The sequence below is a fragment of the Salvelinus fontinalis genome, chromosome 4 (assembly GCF_029448725.1).
Source record: "Salvelinus fontinalis isolate EN_2023a chromosome 4, ASM2944872v1, whole genome shotgun sequence".
NCBI classification, from domain to species: domain Eukaryota; kingdom Metazoa; phylum Chordata; class Actinopteri; order Salmoniformes; family Salmonidae; genus Salvelinus; species Salvelinus fontinalis.
In genome coordinates this window covers 55,853,846-55,880,162 of record NC_074668.1, presented here as the reverse complement: position 1 = coordinate 55,880,162, position 26,317 = coordinate 55,853,846, and the positions used below count along the sequence as shown (strand labels likewise).

The 26,317-nt window shown below is 42.1% G+C and overlaps 1 protein-coding gene across 2 annotated transcripts in view; it reads right to left on the bottom strand.

Annotated features, from left to right (window-relative positions):
* LOC129854017 (protein kinase C-binding protein NELL1-like) overlaps window positions 1-26,317 on the bottom strand; it is a 481,512-nt gene that overhangs the window by 114,251 nt on the left and 340,944 nt on the right. For both annotated transcript variants that reach the window (XM_055920616.1, XM_055920615.1), the window contains 2 exons: window positions 23,719-23,844; window positions 1,787-1,909 (listed from right to left, as the gene is read on the bottom strand). In XM_055920616.1, the coding sequence (XP_055776591.1) occupies window positions 1,787-1,909; window positions 23,719-23,844 (249 nt within the window). The remainder of the gene's footprint in view (window positions 1-1,786; window positions 1,910-23,718; window positions 23,845-26,317) is intronic.

Here is a 26,317-nt window from a genome sequence, read left to right as displayed (position 1 = left end):
ATTTCACTTATAATTCACTGTATCACAATTCCAGTGGGTCCGAAGTTTACATACACTAAATAGACTGCTTTTTAAACAGCTTGGAAAATTCCAGAAAACGTCATGGCTTTAGACGCTTCTGATATGCTAATTGACATCATTTGAGTCAAAGGGAGGTGTACCTGTGGATGTATTTCAAGGCCTACCTTCAAACTCATGACCTCTTTGCTTGACATCATGGTAAACTCAAAAGAAATCAGCCAAGACATCAGAAAAATAATTATAGACCTCCACAAGTCTGGTTGATCATTGTGAGCAATTTCCAAACGTCTGAAGGTACCACGTTCATCTGTACAAACAATAGTACGCAAGTATAAACACCATGGTACCATGCAGCCGTCATACTGCTCAGGAAGGAGACGCATTCTGTCTGTTAGGGATGAACATACTTTGGTGCAAAAAAAGTGCAAATCAATCCCAGAACAACAGCAAAGGACCTTGTGAAGATGCTGGAGGAAATGGGTAGAAAAGTATCTATATCCACAGCTAACCAAGTCCTATATTGACATAACCTGAAAGGCCGCTCAGCAAGGAAGAAGCCACTCCCCCATAACCACCATAAATAAGCCAGATTACGGTTTGCAACTGCACATGGGGACAAAGATCGTACTTTTTGGAGAAAAGTCCTTTGGACTGATGAAACAAAAATAGAACTGTTTGGCCATAATGACCATTGTTATGTTTGGAGGAAAAAGGGGGATGCTTGCAAGATGAAAAACACCATCCCAACCATGAAGCACGGGGGTGACAGCATCATGTTGTGTTGGTGCTTTGCTACTGGAGGGACTGGTGCACTTCACAAAATAGATGGCATCATGAGGTAGGACAATTATGTGGATATATTGAAGCAACATCTCAAGACATCAGTCGGGAAGTTAAAGCATGGTCACAAATACGTCTTCCAAATGGACAATGACTCCAAGCATACTTCCAAAGTTGTGGAAAAATGGCTTAAGGACAACAAAGTCAAGGTATTGGAGTGGCCATCACAAAGCCCTGACCTCAATCCTATAGAACATTTGTGGGCAGAACTGAAAAGGTGTGTGCGAGCAAGGAGACCTACAAGCCTGACTCAGTTCCTCTGTCAGGAGGAATGGGCCAAAACTCACCCAATGTATTGTGGGAAGCTTGTGGAAGGCTACCCAAAACGTTTGACCCAAGTTAAACTATTTTAAAGCAATGCTACCAAATACTAATTGGGTGTATGTAAACTTCTAACCCACTGGGAATGTGATGAAATAAATAAAAGCTGAAATAAATCATTCTCTCTACTATTATTTTGACATTTCACATTCTTAAAATAAAGTAGTGATCCTAACTGACCTAAGACAGGGCATTTTTTTAACTGAGTTGAAATGTATTTGGCTAAGGTGTATGTAAACTTCCGACTTCAACTGTATGTATATAAAACAAAAGCTAGACAACCAGGGTGCATTGAAATTCCAAAAGCAATGGATAGAGGAAAATCTGTTGCACATTTTGATGGTCAGGAAATATAATACAGTTTAAGTGTGGCCCTCCGGACCTCGGTTGAAGACTGAATCTGGCTAGCTGGGCAAAATGAGCTTGACACCCCTGGTGTAGAGGGTTAGGGAGGGCAAGGAATGGGGGACCTTTCCTCTGCAGATGAGGAGAGAAGAGTAAAAATTGATGGGGTTGTGGATGTCTAGAGTATGGGGTAGGGGTCTCGATGGAGCTCAGGATGGTAGAGAGAGGGGGTAGGGAGGCGTGGAGGGTGAGGCCTTACCTGTGCAGATGGAGCCGTTCCCCACGTAGCCAGGCTTACAGGAGCACAGGTGGCCTCTGATGGTGTTGGTGCAGATGGCATTGTCATCACAGGAGCTCTGCCCACTGGCACACTCGTCATGTTCTGAGGGAGAGATGTAGCAGAGTCAGACTGTGTGGTAGTGTCTGTCTGTCTGTCTGTCTGTCTGTCTGTCTGTCTGTCTGTCTGTCTGTCTGTCTGTCTGTCTGTCTGCAAGCGTATAGACTAGTCAGCAGTGTGAGAGTGTGTTTGTATCATGAATGCATGTTTATGTTTTTTTAATGTTTTTGTTCATTTGTCGCACGTGCATCCCTCCTGTAGGGTCATTGCCAGTTGTTTTCCTTCAACAGTGTACTGTCAACTATCTCCCTCCCAGATCTGAGCTGCTTACTGAGGGGCTGGTCTGAGCATTTAGCCTCAGGGAATAGGGAGTGGGTTTGCACCACAGGCAGTGTATGATCAAACACCCTCTGTAGCCGCTCATCACTGCAAAAAAACATCATCTCATTTACTCGCCTACTTCTGGGAATCCATGACAGGTTGTGTAACACAAACACAGCCAAAAGTTATCTTGAATACAGTCAACGATTCAAACTTTGCCCCACACTTGATCTTACACTGCGTAAAAAAACAACTGTGGTAAACTGTATGCGTTCCGGTGGAAGTTCATTCATTTCAATGGGAAGCAATCCATACTGCTGCTTCCAATCTGCTGGACTACGCTCCGGTAAATACAGTGTGTACTTCAATAAAATGTTTCAACTTGTATGTTGCTTTGCCTTGTGGTCTTTGAAACATAAGTGGATTAACCACCGAAGATGTTGCAAATGTGTAGTTTTCAACTACAGTATGTGTTTATGGGATAGCAACAAGAGAACTTTTGAAAGCTCAATACATTTACTTGAAAAATACAAGATCAAAGGTTATGATGTTTAGAATTCGATGCAATTATGTTTTATATGTATTCCATGCCATTGCTATTGCTGATTGTATTCATAATAAAGTTGTGGGCTGTAGCCTGTTGTTATTAGTAGGTCTATTGTACTTTTTACAATTGATTATCGCTATCATTGTTATAGTAATGGAGGCTAGCTACTCCCATAGCTGTGGTACACTAACATATACAAGATGTGCTGTTTCTTGTTCAAGCTAAAGATAAGCCTCTCAAATGAGGAAGATTCACCACATGACACAGGGCTACATATAAACTTGTCTCTATGAATGATGGCTACCCCACCACCACAGCCAGACAGCCTGGATTTCTGTAGATAAAAGGCTGGAAGGGTAGTTTCAAAAGTGAAAGATGGTGCCGACAGAGAGGGCTGCCTGGCTTCTTGCTCTTAGGAAACTTTGCAGTATTGTTTTTGAATGTATTATTTCTTACATTGTTAGGCCAGAATTTTTGGGGTGTTATTACACACAGCCGGGAAGAACTATTGGATATTAGAGCGACGCGAACTAACCAGCACTACCATCATTACGACCAGGATTACGCACCCCCAGGGCAATTCCAGAAGCCAACCCAAAACAATGCTGGCGTAGGAGAGGTATTCGGAGTGGTCTTCTAGTCCGATTTAGGAGGCACGCACACCACCCACCGCTTCCGAGTATGTTACTTGCTAATGTTCAGTCTCTGGATAATAAAGTTGACAAGCTCAAGGCGAGGGCCTCTTTCCAGAGAGACATCAGGGATTGTAACATTCACGGAAACATGGCTCCCGGGATATACTGTCTGAATCGATCCAGCCAGTGGGATTCTCTGTTCATCGCGCAGACAGGAATAAATATCTCTCCGGAAAGAAGTGCGGGGGTGTCTGTTTCATGATTAACGACTCATGGTGTAATTGTGATAACATACAGGAATTCAAGTCCTTTGGTTCACCTGATCTAGAATACCACACAATCAAATGCCAACCGTATTATCTCACAAGAGAATTTTCTTTGGTTATAGTCGGGGCCTTGTATATCCCCCCTCAAGCTGATACCACGACAGCCCTCAAAGAAATCCAATGGACTTTATGCAAACTGGAAACCACATATCCTGAGGCTGCATTTATTGTAGCTGGGGATTCTAACAAAGCAAATTTGAGAAAAATGCTGCCGAAGTTCTATCAACATATCGACTGTAGAACTCATGCTGCCGAAACACTCAACCACTGTTACTCCAACTTCCGGGATGCCTACAAGGCCCTACCCCGCCCTCCCTTCGGCAAATGTGACCATGACTCCATTTTGCTCCTCCCTTCCTATAGGCAGAAACTCAAACAGGAAATACCCGTGAGAATGACTATCCAACGCTGGTCTGACCAATCGGAATCTACATGTACTCTTCAAAATTGTTTTGATCACGCGGACTGGGATATGTTCCGAGTGGCTTCCGAGGATAACATTGACGAATACACTGATTCAGTGACTGAGTTTATCAGGAAGTGTATAGGAGATGTTGTACCCACTGTGACAATTAAAACCTACCCTAACCAGGGTTTTCTGAGTGGCGCAGCGGTCTAAGGCACTGCATCTCAGTGCATGAGGCCTCATTACAGTCCCTGGTTCGATTTCAAGCTGTATCACATCCGGCTATGACTGGGAGTCCCATAGGGCAGCTGAGGCACCCCTGGTTCCATCGGTGGCGGTACCCAGACCCGATGTCAAAACCAACAACAAAAAACAAGAACTCCCTGATGCTTCAAATAGTGGTGTCAGCATTCTGTAGGGACCAACGCCGGGAGACGAGAAGCAAGTACAGGGAGTGAACATTTAATGGATAACAGACAAGAAATAAACAAGGTCAGCGTCTGGACAGGGGAAAACGTAGCGACATCAATTCCCCCAAAACACAGGGAACAAACTGAGGAGTAGACCGATATAGTGTGGCAATCAAAAAGTAAAGGAGTCCAGGTGAGTCCAATGAGCGCTGATGCACGTAATAATGGTGACAGGTGTGCCTCAGACTGGGGCAAATATTCACCTTCCAACAGGACAATGACTCTAAGCACACAGCCAAGACAATGCAAGAATGGCTTTGGGCCAAGTCTCTGAATGCCCTTGAGTGGCCCAGCCAGTGCCCGGACTTGAAAGTGATTGAACATCTCTGGAGATACCTGAAAATAGCTGTGTAGCAACGCTCCCCATTCAAGCTGACAGAGCTTGAGAGGATCTGAAGAGACGAATGGGAGAAACTCACCAAATACAGGTGGGCCAAGCGTGTAGCATCATACCCATGAACACTTGTGGCTGTAATGGCTGCCAAAGGGGCTTCAACAAAGTACTGAATACTTAAAGTACCAGTCAAAAGTTAACACACCTACTCAATCAAGGGTTTTTCTTTATTTTTACTATTTTCTACATTGTAGAATAATAGTGAAGACAAACTATAATATAACACATATGGAATCATGTAGTAACCAACATTTTTTATTTTATATGAGATTTTTCAAAGTAGCCACCTTTGACAACTTTGCACACTCTTGGCTTTCTCTCAACCAGCTTCAGGAGGTAGTCAGCTGCAATGAATTTCAATTAATAGGTATGCCTTATTAAATTAATTTGTGGAATTTATTTCCTTAATGTATTTGAGCCAATCAGTTGTTGTGACAAGGTAGGGGTGGTAGACAGAAGTTAGCCCTATTTGGTAAAAGACCAAGTCCATATTATGGCAAGGACAGCTCAAATAAGCAAAGAGAAATGACAGTCCATCATTAATTAAGACAAGGTCAGTCAATCTGCAAAATTTCAAGAACTTTAAAAGTGCAGTTGCAAACACCATCAAGCACTATGATGATACTGGCTCTCATGAGGACCACCACAGGAAAGGAAGACCCAGAGTTACCTCTGCTGCAGAGGATAAGTTCATTAGAGTTCAACATCAACTGATTAAAGACGACTGCATTTCACTCTCCCTGCCTCTTCTCTGTGTTTGTGCTTTTATTTGCAGATTGGGGACAGGTGGAGCTGATTGGTGACAAGTTGCACTTGGATTTGGGATCAACTAGAAGATAAAAGTTCCTGTTGCCCAATCCTGGCTCTCTCACTCCTCAAACACGATTTTGTTTTGTGACCTGGTTGATTAGGTTTTTGATTAGGTGCACCCTTCAACACTTTCACACATTTTAACTTCATCCATGCATCTCCATTACACTCCTCACATGCATACTTTCACACTTCACAGGTTAGTTTTCCTTTGTAGTTTTATACTTTGTTAGTTATTTAATATTTTTGACAATCCTTAACTGCTAATGTGTGGACTCTCTTGCTTGTCACCATCTAAGAGCCCCCATTTGTCACAACATGGCTATCTGGGATCTTGCCTTGGGTGGTTTTGACATTATCCCTAGTATATATGGTAATTGGTTAGTGCTAATTAATGACTCTTCTGTGGGTCTTGTGGTTTGCTTAGTTCTGGTATTGTCCCAGAAGCATTTATAGCTATTTGGCTATTTTGTATGCGCTATTGTATATTGGGAGTTACACATTGACTTGTTGTAGTTGTGTTTAATCACACTTCAATTGGTTTAGAGAAATTGCCTTCTAAGGTATCGGTTTGATGACTTGTTTATTACAGGTTCTGATTTGGTGGAGAGAAGACCACGACGTCTCTTCCTGTACTGTCTAGAGACACTTTGTTCTGTTCCCTGTTGGGTCATCGGATTATGGAGGTATGTTGTCTTTGGTATGACTGTAATGTTTAGAGGCAGACAACTCATTGCTCAGAACTATGGTCTTTTCCCCCTGTTACATGTAGGTATAGTGGCGTGTTCCCACTGGAGACACGTTGTGCATTTTGTATTTTGTGTGGTGATAGGGGTCCGAGCAGTTGTCTCGGGAGCACATCTGTGATTCGGGGTTGGTTACCAGCGAGCTGGTTCCTGCTTTGTGCCAGCAGGCTCTAGTGCATCAATACCTGCTGCAAAGCCACCCAAGACTAGGGTTAAGTTTATCAATAGGATTTGGGTAAACTCAAGTAATGTTCATCTGTTTTTGCACTGTTAAGTCAGCTATGTACTTCTTATTCTGTAGTCGATGTGCTCATTAGGGCAGTTCAAAGTTTGGGCTACTAATCTGTTCATTTGGTAATAGCATTATGGCGTCTATTGAGGATTTGGTCTGTGCTCCTTCTGAAGTTGCTTATGCAGTTTACAAAGGAACAGCTTTTGAAGTTGCGTGAGTATTATCAAGGTTGAGATTAGTGACAAATGTCTCAAGAATACAGGGAGGTCTATTCTGTCAGCTAATTTGCTTTCAGCTGGTATTTTGAAGGCAGAATTGAGTGAACCTAGTCCAGCTGTATTAAAACCTGTTATGGCTGCAAGGGGCAGTATTGAGTAGCCAGTTAAATCGTGCCCATTTCAAACGGCCTCGTACTCAATTCTTGCTCGTACAATATGCATATTATTATTACTATTGGATAGAAAACACTCTCTAGTTTCTAAAACCGTTTGAATTATTTCTCTGAGTGAACAGAAGTCATTCTGCAGCACACTTCCTGACCAGGAAGTGGAATGTCAGAAATTGATGCTCTGTTCAACTTCCTGCCTATACATGGGCATGATACGTAAGAGTCTACATACACTTCATACACCTTCCCCTGGTTGTCAAGAGGCAGTGAGAGAAAAAAATTAGTGTTTATCTTGGTCTGAGGTGGAATTAAAGCTCTTTGTTTGACGTGACCGTCCATTTCCTGTTTCTGGAGCGCGCGAAAGAGGACATGGATTTGCCTTCTGTTTTGCTCTCGTTATGGACGACTAACATCTCCGTCTTAGATTTTATTTGATACATGTGACCATATCATCGTAACGTATGTTTTTTCAATATAGTTTAATCAGATTCTTGAATTTTTTTGGGGAGTTTTGCCGTGTTCTGTTCTCTGACTTTGTTGACGTTGGAGTGATCCGTGCCACTTGGCAAGTGCCCATGCTAAATGAAGAGGGATATTTGCCGTTCCAGATCAAAACAACGACTGTTCTGGACAAAGGACACCTTGTCCAACATTCTGACGGAAGATCACCAAAAGTAAGAAACATTTTATGATGCTATTTCTAATATCTGTCGTGCATGTGAACTGGTCGTGGGCGCCCAAGTGTTTCTGGCTATTGTGGCTACGCTAATATAACGCTACATTTTGTTTTCGCTGTAAAACATTTAATAAATCGGAAATATTGTCTGGAATCACAAGATGCCTGTCTTTCAATTGCTGTACACTATGTATTTTTCAGAAATGTTTTATGATGAGTAATTAGGTATTTGACGTTGGTGTCTGTAAATATTATGGCTGCTTTCGGTGCAATTTCTGATTGTAGCTGAAATGTAAACTATGATTTATACCTGAAATATGCACATTTTTCGAACAAAACATATGCTATACAATAAATATGTTATCAGACTGTCATCTGATGAAGTTGTTTCTTGGTTAGTGGCTATTTATATCTTTATTTGGTCGAATTTGTGATAGCTACTGATGGAGTAAAAAACTGATGGAGTAAGAATAGTGGTGTCTTTTGCTAACGTGGTTAGCTAATAGATTTACATATTGTGTCTTCCCTGTAAAACATTTTAAAAATCGGACATGTTGGCTTGATTCACAAGATGTGTACCTTTCATCTGGTGTCTTGGACTTGTTAATGTGTGAAAGTTAAATATTTAAAAAAAATATCTTTTGAATTTCGCGCCCTGCACTTTGAGCTGGCTGTTGTCATAAGTGTACCGACGTCGGGCTTGCACGCCAAACAGGTTAATGTACCAATTGTGTCTAGTGCTGGTTTGACATTTGAGCAGAAAAATTTGTTACTTTTACTGCAGCTAAATCATTACAACAATCTGGAAAGGTTGAAACAGCAAAAAAGTGCATGATTTGGAAAGGTTGAAGCAGGATTTCTTTTTAAAACAACCTAAAGGCTTATCTCCTAGCGCTATAGATGGCGACGATTACGTAAAGGTTAAAACTGCTGTCCTGAATGCTTACGAGTTGGTCCCTGAAGCATATCGACAGCGTTTCAGATCATTGAAGAAAGGTGATAACTCAACATGGGACTGTTTTCCCCGGGATTTGTTAACTCAATTCAATTGTTGGTGTACTGCGTCAGCAGTCACAAGTTTTAAAGATTTTGTGCAACCTGGTTGTCCTCGAACAATTTAAAGAATCTGTCCCTGGTCGTCCTGCTACCAATATGAATGAACATAGCACGGACTGCATCTGAAGGTGCTGTTTTGGCAGATGAGTATGTACTGATCCACAAAGGCAGTTTTGGAGGGTCCCTTATGCGAGATTGGGGGCAGAGGAACAGTTCAAGTGGATTTCGGTCAGCAAATTCCTTTGGTTCTAGTAATGACTCATTTCCATCTAGATCCGAACGTGGTTCATGTCGACAGAATGATGTAAGTAAAATCTCGCACACCATGCGTTTGTTAGGACAGCGCCTAGCCACAAAAAACCATACAGACATTTTCCAGCCAAGGAGAGGTGTCACAAAAGTCAGAAATAGTGTTAAAATTAATCACTAACCTTTGATCTTCATCTGGTGGCACTCCCAGGACTCCATGTTACACAATAAATGTTTGTTTTGTTTGATAAAGTTAATCTTTATGTCCAAAAACATAATTTGAAACTGGCGCGTTATGTTCAGAAATGCATTGTCTCAAACAAACATCCGGTGAAATTGCAGAGAGCCACATCAAATTACAGAAATACTCATCATAAACATTGATGAAAGATACAAGTGTTATACATAGGATTAAAGAAATTTCTTGTTAATCCAGCCGCTGTGTCTGATTTCAAAAAGGCTTTACGGCGAAAGCACACTATGCGATTATGTTAGGTCAGCGCCTAGCCACAGAAAACCATACAGCCATTTTCCAGCCAAGGAGAGGTGTCACAAAAGTCAGAAATAGCGTTAAAATGAATCACTTACCTTTGATCTTCATCTGATGGCACTCCCAGGTCCCCATGTTAGACAATAAATGTTTGTTTTGTTCGATAAAGTTCATCTTTATGTCCAAATACCTCCTTTTTGTTCGCGTTTAGTCCAGTAATCCAAATGCACAAATCACGGGCACAAAGTTGAGACGAAAAGTCAAAAAAATTCCATTAGAGTTCGTAGAAACATGTCAAACAATGTTTCTAATCAATCGTTAGGGTGTTTTTATCATAAATATTCAATAATGTTTCAACCGGACAATACTGTTTTCATTAGAAAGGGAACGGAGCTCGTGCTCACGGTCACGCGCGATAAACAACTCATGGCTTTCAGCTGAGCCACTTGCTTTGAGTGGTCTTATTCGCTCCCCTTTCACAATAGAAGCTTGAAACAACTTCTAAAGACTGTTGACATCTACTAGAAGCCTTAGGAAGTACAATCTGACCCCACAGACACAGGATATTCGATAGGCATTCAATTAACCTCTCTAGGGTATGTGGGACGGTAGCGTCCCACCTCGTCAACAGCCAGTGAAACTACAGGGCGCCAAATTCAAAACAACAGAAATCCGAGCATTTAAATTCCTCCAGCATACAAGTATTTTACACCATTTTAAAGCTACACTTGTTGTAAATCCAGCCAAAGTGTCCGATTTTCAAAAAGGTTTTACGACGAAAGCACACCAAACGCTTATGTTAGGTATGAGCCAAGTCACAGAAAAAGACAGCCATTTTTTCCAGCTAAAGAGAGCAGTAACAAAAAGCAGAAATAAATATAAAATGAATCACTAACTTTTGATACTCTTCATCAGATGACACTCATAGGACTTCATGTTACACAATACATGTATTTTTTGTTCGGTAAAGTTCATATTTATATCCAAAAATTTGAGTTTAGGCAAGACGCTACTGTATCACTTGGCAAAAAGCCTGAGAAAATGCAGAGCGCCAAATTAAAATGAATGACTATAAAATCTAACTTTCATTAAATCACACATGAAAGATACCAAATTAAAGCTACACTGGTTGAATCCAGCCAAATGTCAGAATTCAAATAGGCTTTTCAGCGAAAGCATACGATGCTATTATCTGAGCATAGCACTTATAGTAAACAAAAGAGAGAAAACATTTCAACCCAGCAGGCGCGACACAAAACGCAGAAATACAAATATAATTCATGCCTTACCTTTGACGAGCTTCTGTTGTTGGCACTCCAATATGTCCCATAAAGATCACAAATGGTCCTTTTGTTCGATTTAATTCTGTCGATATATATCCAAACTGTCACCGGTTCCAACTTGCTCAAAAACGTGACGACAAAATATCTCAATGGTTACCGGTAAACTTTGCCAAAAAATATCAAACTACTTTTGTAATACAACTTTAGGTGTTTTTTAACGTTAATAATTGATAAAATTGAAGACGGGTTGATATGTGTTCAATACAGGATTACAATGATATGTAGCATGCCTTCTGTTTGATTGAAGCGCATGTCCAGGACACCTGGAGTGCCTCGACTTCAAGATGGCCGTATTTCTTCATTACACAAAGGAATAACCTCAACCTATTACTCAGCACTGTTGACATCTAGTGGAAGCGGTAGGAACTGCAAGCAATTCGCTTAGAAATCTGGTTTCCCAATTAAAACTCATTGAAAAGACAGTGACCTCAACAACAACAAAAAATTGAATGGTTTGTCCTCGGTGTTTCACCTGCTAAATAAGTTATATTATACTCACAGACATGATTCAAACAGTTTTAGAAACTTCAGAGAGTTTTCCATCCAAAACTACTAATAATATGCATATCTTATCTCCTGGGGATGAGTAACTGGCAGTTGAATCTGGGTATGCTTTTCATCCAAACGTGAAAATGCTACCCACTACCCTAGAGAAGTTAAACTACAAACCTCAGAATTCCCACTTCCTGGTTGGATTTTTCTCAGGTTTTCAACTGCCATATGAGTTCTGTTATACTCAGACATTATTTTAACAGTTTTGGAAACTTTAGAGTTTTCTATCCAAAAATACTAATTATATGCATATTCTAGCTTCTGGGCCTGAGTAACAGGCAGTTTACTCTGGGCACGCTTTTTCTCCAAACTTCCCAATGCTGCCCCCTACCCTAGTGAAGTTAAAAAAGGTAGACGGTAAATAGTTGAACGTAAACAGTTGGAAGGTCAACAGTTAAAATTGAATTTTAGATAATGGCTTTTCTGTAATAGGAGAAGCTGTATGCACCTACAGTAGAATGTTTGAGGGTTTATGCCTGAGGATATTGGGCTTGTCTACCCTGTCGCAGGAAAGGACTGGGTCCAGAAACCAGCCAGAGCATTTCTAACACACCAGACCACTTTTTTTCTATTTGAGGCCCCCCACACTGGTCCATTGTTCCTCAAGGCCCCCATTATTAGCCACTTATTGATAATTCTGTGCAGAAACCCCAACTGGCATTTTCCCAAACTGCCCTATGGTCTGTCCGATTCTGCCCTGTTGTGACTGATACCATTAGCCTTTCCATAGTATCCTGCAGTCTTAGTCCCAAAACCTCACAAACTGGAATGGACAAGATTTTTTAATGGTTATTTAACCTTTATTTTGACAGGGATTAAATTCTGAGACCAAGATCCAGTAGCACATAGGTTAACAGGGTAAGGTATGGTGGAAGTTTATGCAAAAGAGTTTATAGACAAATAGAGTGCAATGCATCAATCTACGTGACTTTGTGTGGTGGACTGCAATAGCATCGAATAGTCCCCGCGATATGCAACTGTTCAGGGAAGTCAGGAACCAATACACGCAGTCAGTCGGGAAAGCAAAGGCTAGCTTTTTCAAGCAGAAATTTGCATCCTGTAGCTCTAACTCCAAAAAGTTCTGGGACACTGTAAAGTCCATGGAGAACAAGAGCACCTCCTCCCAGCTGCCCACTGCACTGAGGCTAGGTAACACGGTCACCACCGATAAATCCATGATAATCGAAAACTTCAACAAGCATTTCTCAACGGCTGGCCATGCCTTCCACCTGGCTACTCCAACCTTGGCCAACAGCTCCGCCCCCCCCCCCCCCCCCCCCCGCGCAGCTACTCGCCCAAGCGTCCCCAGCTTCTCCTTTACCCAAATCCAGATAGCAGATGTTCTGAAAGAGCTGCAAAACCTGGACCCATACAAATCAGCTGGGCTTGACAATCTAGACCCTCTATTTCTGAAACTATCCGCCGCCATTGTCGCAACCCCTATTACCAGCCTGTTCAACCTCTCTTTCATATCGTCTGAGATCCCCAAGAATTGGAAAGTTGCCGTGGTCATCCCCCTCTTCAAAGGGGGAGACACCCTCGACCCAAACTGTTACAGACCTAGATCCATCCTGCCCTGCCTATCTAAGGTCTTCGAAAGCCAAGTTAATAAACAGATCACTGACCATCTCGAATCCCACCATACCTTCTCCGCTGTGCAATCCGGTTTCCGAGCCAGTCACGGGTGCACATCAGCCACGCTCAAGGTACTAAACGATATCATAACCGACATCGATAAAAGACAGTACTGTGCAGCCGTCTTCATCGACCTGGCCAAGGCTGTCGACTCTGTCAATCACCATATTCTTATCGGCAGACTCAGTAGCCTCGGTTTTTCTGATGACTGCCTTGCCTGGTTCACCAACTACTTTGCAGACAGAGTTCAGTGTGTCAAATCGGAGGGCTTGTTGTCCGGTCCTCTGGCAGTCTCTATGGGGGTCCCACAGGGTTCAATTCTCGGGCCGACTCTTTTCTCTGTATATATCAATGATGTCACTCTTGCTGCTGGTGAGTCTCTGATTCACCTCTACGCAGAAGACACCATTCTGTATACTTCTGGCCCTTCCTTGGACACTGCTATCTAACCTCCTCGAGCTTCAATGCCATACAACACTCCTTCCGTGGCCTCCAACTGCTCTTAAACGCTAGTAAAACCAAATGCATGCTTTTCAACCGTTCGCTGCCTGCACCCGCCCGCCCGACTAGCATCACCACCCTGGACGGTTCCGACCGAGAATATGTGGACATCTACAAATACCTAGGTGTCTGGCTAGACTGTAAACTCTTCTTCCAGACTCATATTAAACATGTCCAATCCCAAATCAGGAATTGGCTTTCTATTTTGCAACAAAGCCTCCTTCACTCACGCCGCCAAACTTACCCTAGTAAAACTGACTATCCTACCGATCCTCGACTTCGGCGATGTCATCTACAAAATAGCTTCCAATACTCTACTCAGCAAACTAGATGCAGTTTATCATAGTGCCATCCGTTTTGTTACTAAAACACCTTATAGCACCCACCACTGCGACCTGTATGCTCTAGTCGGCTGACCCTCTCATATTCGGTGCCAGACCCACTGGCTCCAGGTCATCTATAAGTCCATGCTAGGTAAAGGTCCGCCTTATCTCAGTTCACTGGTCACGATAACAACACCCACCACGCTCCCACGCTCCAGCAGGTATATCTCACTGATCATCCCAAAAGCCAACACCTGATTTGGCCGCCTTTCCTTCCAGTTCTCTGCTGTCTGTGACTGGAACGAATTGCAAAAATCGCTGAAGTTGGAGACTTTTATCTCACTCACCAACTTTAAAAATCTGCTATCTGAGCAGCTAACCGATCGCTGCAGCTAACCGATCGCTGCAGCTGTACATAGTCCATCTGTAAACAGCCCACCCAATTTACCTACCTCATCCCCTTACTGTTTTTATTTATTTACTTTTCTGCTCTTTTGCACATCAGTATCTCTACTTGCACATGACCATCTGATGATTCACTCCAGTGTTAATCTGCTAAATTGTAATTATTCGCTCCTATGGCCTATTTATTGCCTACCTCCTCATGCCTTTTGCACACAATGTATATAGACTCATTTTTTTTCCTACTGTGTTATTGACTTGTTTATTGTTTACTCCTTGTGTAACTCTGTGTTGTTGTCTGTTCACACTGCTATGCTTTATCTTGGCCAGGTCGCAGTTGTAAATGAGAAGTTGTTCTCAACTAGCCTACCTGGTTAAATAAAGGTGGAAAAAAAAAAAAAAAAAAAAGGAGGGCCAGCGCACATTCTGATACAAAATGCAATCACCCGTAAAAAAGCGCAATATGCTATGATAAACTGCATTCAATGACGTCGACACAGTGGCAGCTGCATTCATATAGACGATATTGCCATAGTCAATAATCGGAATGTTGACTGAATGATTTGTTTTCAGCTATTTAAAAAAAGACAGGACCAGTTCCTATAGAAGCCTATTTGAATTCTTAATTTCTTAACTCATCAACATGCTTTTTGAAAGTTAGCTTTTTGTCAATCCAGATGCCCAGATATGTATAGGTGGGGAAGCGATCAATGAGGACACCATCCAAAGTACGTATGCATAAATCAGAGATTTTTTTTAATGATTTGGTAAATAACATGTACTTGGTTTGACCTGCATTAGGTACCTTAACATGTTAACTCTGTATTACTTAAAAATTTGTTGACAATTTAATTGTTTTTCTATGGCTGGGAGCTCCCATAACTGGCTAACACTTTAGGCTCTCTGGTCAAATGGCTGCGATCATCATTTGTACAGTGTGATCCACCAATGCAAATGCCTCGGCCAAATTGCTACTCACTCAACCAATCCATATGTCCAATTGCTTGGGGGTTTATTTAGTTATAATTTATAGATTTGCAATATCAAGGCACACTGTTGTAGTCCGACAATACGCGATTTGCGGTAATCCACCGCAAGATACATTTTATGCAACAGTTGGCACATTTATTTTTCAGAAATTCTAGAGATGGAAAAGATTATATTTACCCCAGATACATTTTATGAATAATGAAAATGTAATAAAATCCAATTCCAATTATACAAGTAATGAATGTAGAGCTGAGGTGTGACGGGCGTGGGAACCTTGGCAACCCCACCAGTATACATTAACTCTTCAAAATGGAGGTCACGCCAGCAGGCTGGCTCGTTACTAACCAATTTAGAAAGACCCATAAAATAAAATACAAGAAGGAAAGTTCAGCAGACGCTTTGAGTTTCACTCCGAGCTTGCACATTGCAGATCTCATCTATCCGTAATTGGCTTTGAGAATATAGCATTTATATTTAGCTCCTCTATAAAGATTTAATGTATGAATCATGTCCCCAGTGTCTGGCACTCTTCGGCGTCAAAGCATACCGCTATCAGGACTGATGTCTATCTCCCATAATATGCTGCTTATTCAAAAGACATTCTGCTCTGTGTGGGTTTGTGTGTATGTGTGTGCGCACATGCTTGCTGCTGCATGCTGTTTTTTGATGCATAGCCTCTCTTCCTCTGCCTTCGTACATGAAGGGAGTAGTACCCAGCGTTGTACGAGATCTTCAGTTTCTTGGCAATTTCTCGCATGGAATAGCCTTAATTTCTCAGAACAATAATAGACTGATGAGTTTCAGAAGAAAGTTGTTTGTTTCTGGCCATTTTGAGCCTGTAATCAACCCCACAAATGCAGATGCTCCAGATACTCAAGTAGTCTAAAGGCCAGTTTTATTGCTTCTTTAATCAGGACAACAGTTTTCAGCTGTGCTAACATAATTGCATAAGAGTATTCTTATGATCAATTTAGCCTTTTAAAATTATCAACTTGGATTAGCTAACACAATGTGCCATAGGAACACAGGAGTGATGGTTGCTAATAATGGGCCTCTGTACGCCTATGTAGATGTTCTGTTACAAATCTGCCGTATCCAGCTACAATAGTCATTTACAACATTAACAATGCCTACACTGTATTTCTGATCAATTTTGTTATTTTAATGGAAAAATTTGCTTTTCTTTCAAAAACAAGGACATTTCTAAATGACCCCAAGCTTTTGAAAGTGTGTGTGTAAATAGACTGCTCAAAAAAATAAAGGGAACACTTAAACAACACAATGTAACTCCAAGTCAATCACACTTCTGTGAAATCAAACTGTCCACTTAGGAAGCAACACTGATTGACAAAAAATTTCACATGCTGTTGTGCATATGGAATAGACAAAAGTTGGAAATTATAGGCAATTAGCAAGACACCCCCAATAAAGGAGTGATTCTGCAGGTGGTGACCACAGACCACTTCTCAGTTCCTATGCTTCCTGGCTGATGTTTTGGTCCCTTTTGAATGCTGGCGGTGCTCTCACTCTAGTGGTAGCATGAGACGGAGTCTACAACCCACACAAGTGGCTCAGGTAGTGCAGCTCATCCAGGATGGCACATCAATGCGAGCTGTGGCAAGAAGGTTTGCTGTGTCTGTCAGCGTAGTGTCCAGAGCATGGAGGCGCTACCAGGAGACAGGCTAGTACATCAGGAGACGTGGAGGAGGCCTTAGGAGGGCAACAACCCAGCAGCAGGACCGCTACCTTCGCCTGGTGACCACCATTTGCCTCATGTATCTGGTGACCACCATTTGCCTCATGTATTTGCCTTCACATAGAGTTGATCAGGCTGTTGACTGTGGAATTTTGTCCATACTCTTTAATGGCTGCGTGAAGTTGCTGGATATTGGCGGGAACTGGAACATGCTGACCATATCGATCCAGAGCATGGTGAGTATGCAGGCCATGGAAGAACTGGGACATTTTCTGCATTTTCAGTATACAGATCCTTGCGACATGGGGCCGTGCAATGTCATGCTGAAACATGACGTGATGGCGATGGATGAGTGGCACGACAATGGGCCTCTGGATCTCATCATGGTATCTCTGTGCAAAGCAAATTGCAATTGGTAAAATGCAATTGTGCTCATAGCTTATGCATGCCCATACCCTAACCCCTACCGCCACCATGGGGCACTCTGTTCACAACGTTGACATCAGCAAGCCGTTCGTCCACATGACACCATACACTGTCTGCGATTATGAGGCTGGTTGGAAGTACTGCCAAATTCTCTAAAATGATGTTGGAGGGGGCTTATGGTAGAGAAATTAACATTAAATTATCTGGCAACAGATCTGGTTGACATTCCTGCAGTCAGCATGCCAATTGCACTCTCCCTCAAAACATGAGACATCTGTGGCATTGTGTTGTGTGACAAAACTCCACAATTTAGAGTATCCTTTTATTGTCCCAGCACAAGGTGCAACTGTGTAATGAGCATGATGTTTAATCAGCTTCTTAATATGCCACACCTGTCAGATGGATGGATTAACTTGCCAAAGGAGAAATGCTCACTAACAGGGATGTAAACATATTTGTGCACACAATATGATAGATGTAGGCTTTTTGTGTAGATGGAACATTTATGGGATCTTTTATTTCAGGTCATGAAACATGGGACCAACACTTTACGTTTTGCGTTAATATTTTTGTTTGTTGTATGTTTCATGAGCTGAAATAAAATATCCCATGAATGTTATCCACAAGTTCATCTGACTTGTAGATAAAGGGCCTCATTGACAAAATCCCGAAGTATCCCATTTAACATCTTTCTGGTGTAGAAAACAGCTTAAAGTCTAGTATACTATTTGGATAGGCTTAATAAAGATAGCAACGCTAATTGCTGGCTGACAGCAACACTTTGTTTATGGATATGGTGGGCAAAGTCACTTTCAAAAGGGTTTGAACAAACAGTTATGTAGTAAACTCCCAAAAGAACATGACCTGTTTTGTAGGAACTACTCTAACACAGTATCATCACGGGAATAAGTGCTATTCCTCCCCCCCAAGACCACGGGGCCTGGATGTGGGCTTGTTTGGCTTTAGACTCACACCCCCACACACCTGCCCGTGTCATGTACAGCATACACATGTTTTTTTGGAGAAACACGTTTACGTACATACATCATGATACAAATCCAGTGTCTGAACCACCTGACCTCCCTTACAAAAATGTATTTGTTGCGGCAAACTTCCCGCAAATTTGCTGCAAACTGAATAGTGTGCCACATAATGTTGGCAGGAGTTTTCAGACGTTTGCTACTAGTGGTGAAACTGTGGCAACCTGTGGCAATAACATGTATTGCCACTAGTGGCAAACAGTTTACCAGAAGCCATTTCTGGTGAACACAAGAGATCCAAGACCAGTAACCGGTGATGTCCAATCAAGGGGATTCAAAAAATCTGTTGGAAAAATGAAATCAAACTTTCTAGCTAGCTACCTACCAAAGTTGTCCGGTGAGCATCTAATTTATTAATTCAACTTCCTAATAAACTTTTAATAGCTAAATGATGCCATGTTTTATGGGATAGAATGAAACACATTTTGTTGATACAAGTTTTAATCTGTCTGTGCCACTGACTAGCAAATGCTTAGCTAGGTAAAGTTAGCTATCATATTTTTGCAAAAATAAAGGTTGAGGCCTTCAATCAAACTAAGGACACCAGTCAAAGCTGTCATCAAGGCAAATGGTGGCTATTTGAATAATCTCAAATATAAAATATATTTAGATTTGTTTATCACTTTTTTGGTTACTACAATGTGGAAAATAGTAAAAACATAGAAAAACCCTTGAATGAGTAGGTGTTCTAAAACTTTTGACCGGTAGTGTATATCAGCAAAATTGAAACTAGGATTACACTGAAAATAACCAAACACACTGAGTTGTTCTAACCCAGAAATATGTTCTAATTTACCCAGCAGCTGGGTCAAGTGCTCAACCCAAGGTGCTGGGTTGGAAGCACAACCAAACCTCACTGGGTTTAATTAACCCAATGCTGTTAGTCAAATATTGACCCAAATTGGGTACTTTTTAATCCAGCATTTTTTAGGGTAACAATAATTAATTTTGGAAAAATACGAATTGCCATACTAGGTATAACTCAATGTCTACCTTTTTAAGTTGCCAAAATACAATGTTTTCAGTGTCCTAATTTAGTTTTTTTTCTTCTTATTGTTTCATTGCATGCATTCAACAAGCCTTGGACAACGGACTTCCACAGGGCAGCCAAAGTAATGGCGCAGGAGAGGATGGCTGACGTTTTATTGGCTCCTAACCAACCATGCTATTTTGTTTGTTTTTCCGCATTGATTGTAACTTGTTTTGTACATAATGTTGCTGCTACCGTCTCGTGGTCCGAAAAGAGCTTCTGGACACCAGATTAGCAATTACTCAACTTGAATTAGATGAAAACATTTTCTTTGAGTCGGACGAGGGATTTACTTCAGACACCCGAACAGGCCCTCATCCCTGTCATTTGCAGGAGAAGGAGACGGAAGAGGTATAGAGGAAGGAGATCGGGGTGCCTTGTGAGGATCTGCCAGTGAGTGGCAAATCTACCTTTGCTATCGGTCCTATTGGCCAACGTACAATCGCTGGCACATTTAAAAGCACATATATCCTACCAATGGGACACTAAAAACTGTAATATCTTATGTTTCCCCGAGTTGTGGCTGAACAACGACATGAATAACATAAAGCTGGAGGGTTGTACACTGTATCGGCAGGATGACACAGCAGCCTCTGGTAAGACAAGGGGTGGTGGTCTATGTATATTTCTTAAACAAAAACTGGTGCACAATATCTAAGGAAGTCTCCTCAAGGTTTTGTTCGCCTGAAATAGAGTATCTCATAATAATCTGTAGACCACACTATGTACCTAGAGAGATTTTATCTGTATTTTTCGTAGCTGTCTACATGCCACCACAGACCATTGCTGGCACTAAGACCGCACTCAATGAGTTGTATACCGCCATAAGAAAACAGGAAAATGCTCATCCAGAAGCGGCGCTCCTAGTGGCCAGGGACTTTAATGAGGTAAAACATGAATCTGTTTTACCTCATTTCTATCATCATGTTAAATATGCAACCAGAGGGAAAAAACTCTAGACCACCTTTACTCCACACACAGAGACACTACAAAGCTCTCGCTCACCCTCCATTTGGCAAATCTGACCATAATTCCATCCTCATGATTCCTGCAGACAAGCAAAAATGAAAGCAGGAAGCACCAGTGACTCGGTCAATAGAAAAGTGGTCAGATGAAGTAGATAATAAACTACAGGACTGTTTTGCTAGCACAGACTGGAATATGTTTCAGGAGTCTTCCGATGGCACCACATCAGTCAATGGCTTCATCAGTAAGTGCATCGATGAAGTCGTCCCCACAGTGACTGTACCATGGATTATAGGCAACATCCGCACTGAGCTAAAGGGTAGAGCTGCCGCTTTCAAGGAGCGGGACTCTAATCCGGAAGCTTATAAGAAATCCCGCTATGCCCTCTGACGAACCATCAAACGGGCAAAGCATCAATACAGGACTAAGATCGAATCGTACTACACCGGCTCCGATGCTCGTCGGATGTGGCAGTGCTTGTAAATAATAACAGACGACAAAGAGAGGAGAGCTTCCCAGTGACACGAGCTTACGAGACGAGCTAAATAACGTCTATGCTCGCTTCGAGGCAAGTAACACTAAAACATGCATGAGAGCATCAGCTGTTCCGGATGACTGTGTGATTACGCTCTCCGCAGCCGATGTGAGTAACACCTTTAAACAGGTCAACATTCACAAGGCCGCAAGGCCAGACGGATTAGCAGGACGTGTACTCCGAGCATGCACTGACCAACTGGCAAGTGTCTAACCTGACATTTTTAACTTCTTATGGCTGAAGGGGCAGTATTGAGTAGCTTGGATGAAATGTGCACAGAGGTGCCCATATTAAACTGCATGCTCCTCAGTCCCCCCCTCTGTCCTTTACCCTGCTACTACTCACTGTTATTATCTATGCCTAGTCACTTTAATAACTCTACCTACATGTACATTTTACCTCAACTTCCTTCTGTCGCCCTCCTGTCCCTAGCAGAATTGGCTAACATTTGGGGGAGGCTATTTGTTTCAGGGTACATTGAATTTGACCTCAGGGAGAGTTACTTGTCAACAAACTGCATGGACAGGACATGAAAAGTAACTCTCTCAGAGGTCAAATTCACTCTACATTGAAACAAATAACTTCCCCATCTTATTAACATTCCTCCATTCCCTAGCAGAATTGGCTAACATTCTGACATGCTAGATGTAAGAAATGACAGAGGAGGTGGTGTCATTTGGAAATGTGAATTTTGATTTTCCAATAAGACAAACCAATGGCGGTATTCAGTTGGTTTTTGGATTATTACATCCTCGAAAACACTGTTGCTGATGAGCTATTCTGTTGATAATCTGCACGCCACTAAATGCATAGCTTGTATCCCAAATGGTTGCCTTATTCCCTATGGGCCCTGGTCATAAGTAGTGCACTATATACTGTAGGGAATAGGGTGCCATTTAGCATGCACACATAGAATAATCCACCACAACAAAACCTAATTGGAGGCATTGCATGCCCAGAGGAATGTGGCAAGCAGTTTAATTTCACTAAATCAGTAAGTATCGGAAGTAAACACAAATTTGGCTTGTTGAGTCAGATGAAGAGTCCCAGCCAATGTCAACAGACAGTAGATGTGCACATTTCCATAATTCAAAGGCCCAATCTGTGATATGGAAACAATGTATAGCCTTAAAATATGGTTTCACCTCACAGACTGTTAATCCTTGCATCTAAAGCTTGGCCTATCTAATTTGAGAATTATTACATTTCACCAGCCCCATCCCTTAGATGGCAAACCAAGTGGTATGGGGGCTTCCATTTGGATGTTTTTCTGATTCAGGATTGGGCCTTAAACTTAATTAGCTAGTTTGTTCATCTGATATAAGGTCTGCATCTCCAACACCCCCCCCCCCCCCCCCCCCCTCCTTCCTCTCACGTCTTTCCCACCTTATTAAAACGGTCTCTTGACCTGACAGCCCCAGTTTAACTGCAGTGTGTAGTGTGCTAGAAAAATGACGTATTCAACTGATCTATTTGATATTAATGGTTAATAATTTATATTTACCTAATAGTAAGGCATTTCTGTCCTACTAGTGTCTGTGTTTTCATGGGCTCCACTCTAGTTCCCTGCAGCTGATCTGGGTTTATGGTCACTGGAGATGGCTTGAGCTGACAAAAATGAGTTAAAGACTGCATTACATAGACAATGTGTTTTACAAGAGATAGCTTAGGAGTAGAACAATCCCTAATTGTCTCAAAATCATCCTTGCAACTGGGAAACTAAGCCAGGGTGGGGTTAAGACAACAACCCCGTGCTGTTAATGAGCGGATGAACCCAGAGTGCCTTATGATGCTCCTTGGTCTGCATGAGGGGGGTTGAACCAACCATGACTGAGCATTGTTAGTGTCAGCTATATATAGTGCTCTGCATTTGTATAAAAATTAGGTTACTCGGTCAAACACTCAAGGGTGTGGGGTCGACCAGCCTCATTATTGCAATAATTAATCAATTTTAAATAAGGATGATTGTTTGAAGAAATTACCAAGTCTCTCTCAGTACTAAATTTCCACGACAGTGGCCACGTCCTGACCCCAGTTTGACAACAGTGTGGAGCTGCGTCCTGACCTCTCTCCAGCTGAAGGACAGTGTGTGTGGCTCCAGAGTACACCGACCTGAGGTCAAATAGCTCTCACAACCACTCACGGTCTTCTGAGAGGCAAAGAGAGAAGGATGCTCAAGTTGCCATGAGCTGTAATGTGTTGCTTCTCTCAACCAGCACTGAGTAAAACTATAAAACTCTGTTTTCAAGCTTCTCAGAGTGCTAAACTGATCCTAAATCAGCACTCCTTCTCTGAGAAACATTGTACTGCCCCTGTTCTGTAGTTTTGTACAAATCTCAGACTAAAACAAACTGAGAGGATTAATCTGGCCTACTTTAGCACTGTGAGAGTTGTGTGTTAACTGTGAGAAGTGAGTGCACTCTGTGTTTACCAAGACACAATACTTGCCCTCAAGGTTGGCAAGCATTTCACTGTAAGGTCTACACCTGTTGTATTCGGCGCATGTGACATAAAATTTGATTTGAAATTACCGGTAATCCTCAGGATGTTAGGTACGGAAAATTAGGAAGTGTATGTGTGGGTGTGTGTTTGTGTGATTGTGTTGGCCTACCACAATGTTCAAAGTGTGTGTGTGTGTGTGTGTGTGTGTGTGTGCATATTTGGCCTACCTGTGCAGGAATAGTCATCCACTCTGATGAAGCCAGGTAGACAGTCACAGCGATGGCTGCCGGGTAGGTTCACACACGCCGTGTTAGCCTGGCAGTAGTGCATCTGGGTGGCACACTCATCGATATCTGAGAGAGGAGAACCCACACAGAGGAGTTGTCAATATATATGTTTGTATATATATATTGTTTATGGATAGTGACAGTTGGACTGTAGAGAGGGGGACAGATACAAAGGGAGGAAGAGAGTAGGGGCCGAGGAGGAATATAGAACTCTGTCGCCAGCGGGTATATGTGGTTTGGAACCTGCAGCACTACCACAATACCAGACTCTGAGTTGTCAATATCTGAGGGAACACACACAGAGCTTTCTGGTAGAAATGAAGCGCTGTGGCATGGGTGGTCTAGTGCAGCTTTCTGGTAGAAATGAAGCGCTGTGGCATGGGTGGTCTAGTGCAGGGTTTCCCAAACTCGGTCCCAGGGCCCCCCCTGGGTGCACGTTTCCTTTTTTTTGCCCTAGCACTACATAACTGATTCAAATATCCAACTCCTCATCAAGCCTGCATTATTTTAATCAGCTGTGTAGTGCTCTGGCAGAAAACAAAACGTGCTCCCAGGGGGGGCCCCAGGACCGCGTTTGGAAACCCTGGTCTAGTGGTTAGTGCTGTATACCCCAAGCCACATGTACCTGTATCGGTGTGTGTTCAAATCTGTCCCACTACCTTTTGATACTCTCATATCCTATTTTACCCCACTATCCCTCTACGAATGTTCAATAAAAAAGTGGAGTTCACTCCTTCGGAGAGAAATAGGCAGCATTCCAAGTGAAATCCCTCTTCCCTTCATTTTTGTATTTTTTATTTCACCTTTATTCAACCAGGTAGGCCAGTTGAGAACAAGTTCTCATTTACAACTGCCAACTGGTCAAGATAAAGCAAAAGCAGTGCGACAAAAACAATAACACAGAGTTACACATGGGATAAACAAACGTACAGTCAATAACACAATAGAAAAATCTGTATACAGTGTGTGCAAAAGAAGTAAGGAGGTAAGGCAATGAATAGGCCATAGTTGCATAGTAATTACAATTTAGCAATTAACACTGGAGTGATAGATGTGCAGATGAGGATGTGCAAGTAGAAATACTGGTGTGCAAAAGAGCAGAAAAACAAAAGCAAATATGGGATGAGCTAGGTGGTTGGTTGGCTGGGCTATTTACAGATGGGCTGTGTACAGCTGCAGCGATCGGTAAGCTGCTCTGACAGCTGATGCTTAAAGCTAGTGAGGGAGATATAAGTCCCCAAATTCAGTGATTTTTGCAATGCTTTCCAGTTATTGGCAGCAGAGAACTGGGAGGAAAGGCGGCCAAAGCAGGCGTTGGCTTTGAGGATGACCAGTGAAATATACCTGCCGGAGCGCGTGCTACGGGTGGATATTGCTATGGTGACCAATGAGCTGAGATAAGGCAGAGCTTTACCTAGCAAAGACTTAACGATGACCTGGAGCCAGTGGGTTTGGCGATGAATTTGTAGCGAGGACCAGCCAACGAGAGCATCCAGGTCGCAATGGTGGTTGGTATATGGGGCTTTGGTGACAAAACGGATGGCACTGTGATAGACTGCATTCAATTTGCTGAGTAGAGTGTTTGAGGCTATTTTGTAAATGACATCACCGAAGTCAGGGATCGGTAGGATAGTCAGTTTTACGAGGGTGTGTTTAGCAGCATGAGTGAAGGAAGCTTTGTTGCGAAATAGGATGCCGATTCTAGATTTAATTTTGGATTGGAGATCCTTAATGTGAGTCTGGAAGGAGAGTTTACAGACACCTAGGTATTTACAGTTGTCCACATGTTCTAAGTCATAACCATCCAGAGAAGTTATGCTAGTCAGGCGGGCGGGTGCGGGCAGTGATCGGTTGAAGAGCATGCATTTCGTTTTACTAACATTTAAGAGCAGTGGAGGCCACGGAAGGAGTGTTGTATGGCATTGAAGCTCTTTTGTAGGTTTGTTAAAACTTCTTATGGCTGCAGCCCGACGTCGGTACACTTATGACAACAGCCAGCTCAAGTGCAGGGCGCGAAATTCAAAATATATATTTTTTTAAATATTTAACTTTCACACATTAACAAGTCCAATACAGCATATGAAAGGTATAATTCTTGTGAATCTATCCAACATGTCCGATCTTTAAAATGTTTTACAGGGAAGACAAGATATGTAAATCTATTAGCTAACCACGTTAGCAAAAGACACCACTTTTCTTACTCCGCGATTTTTTTACTGCATCAGTAGCTATCACAAATTCGACCAAATAAAGATATAAATAGCCACTAACCAAGAAACAACTTCATCAGATGACAGTCTAATAACATATTTATTGTATAGCATATGTTTTGTTAGAAAAATTTGCACATTTCAGGTATAAATCATAGTTTACATTGCAGCTACAGTCAGAAATTGCACCGAAAGCAGACAGAAAAATTACAGACACCAACGCCAAATAACTAAATACTCATCATAAAACATTTCTGAAAAATACATAGTGTACAGCAATTGAAAGACAGGCATCTTGTGATTCCAGACAATATTTCCGATTTATCAAG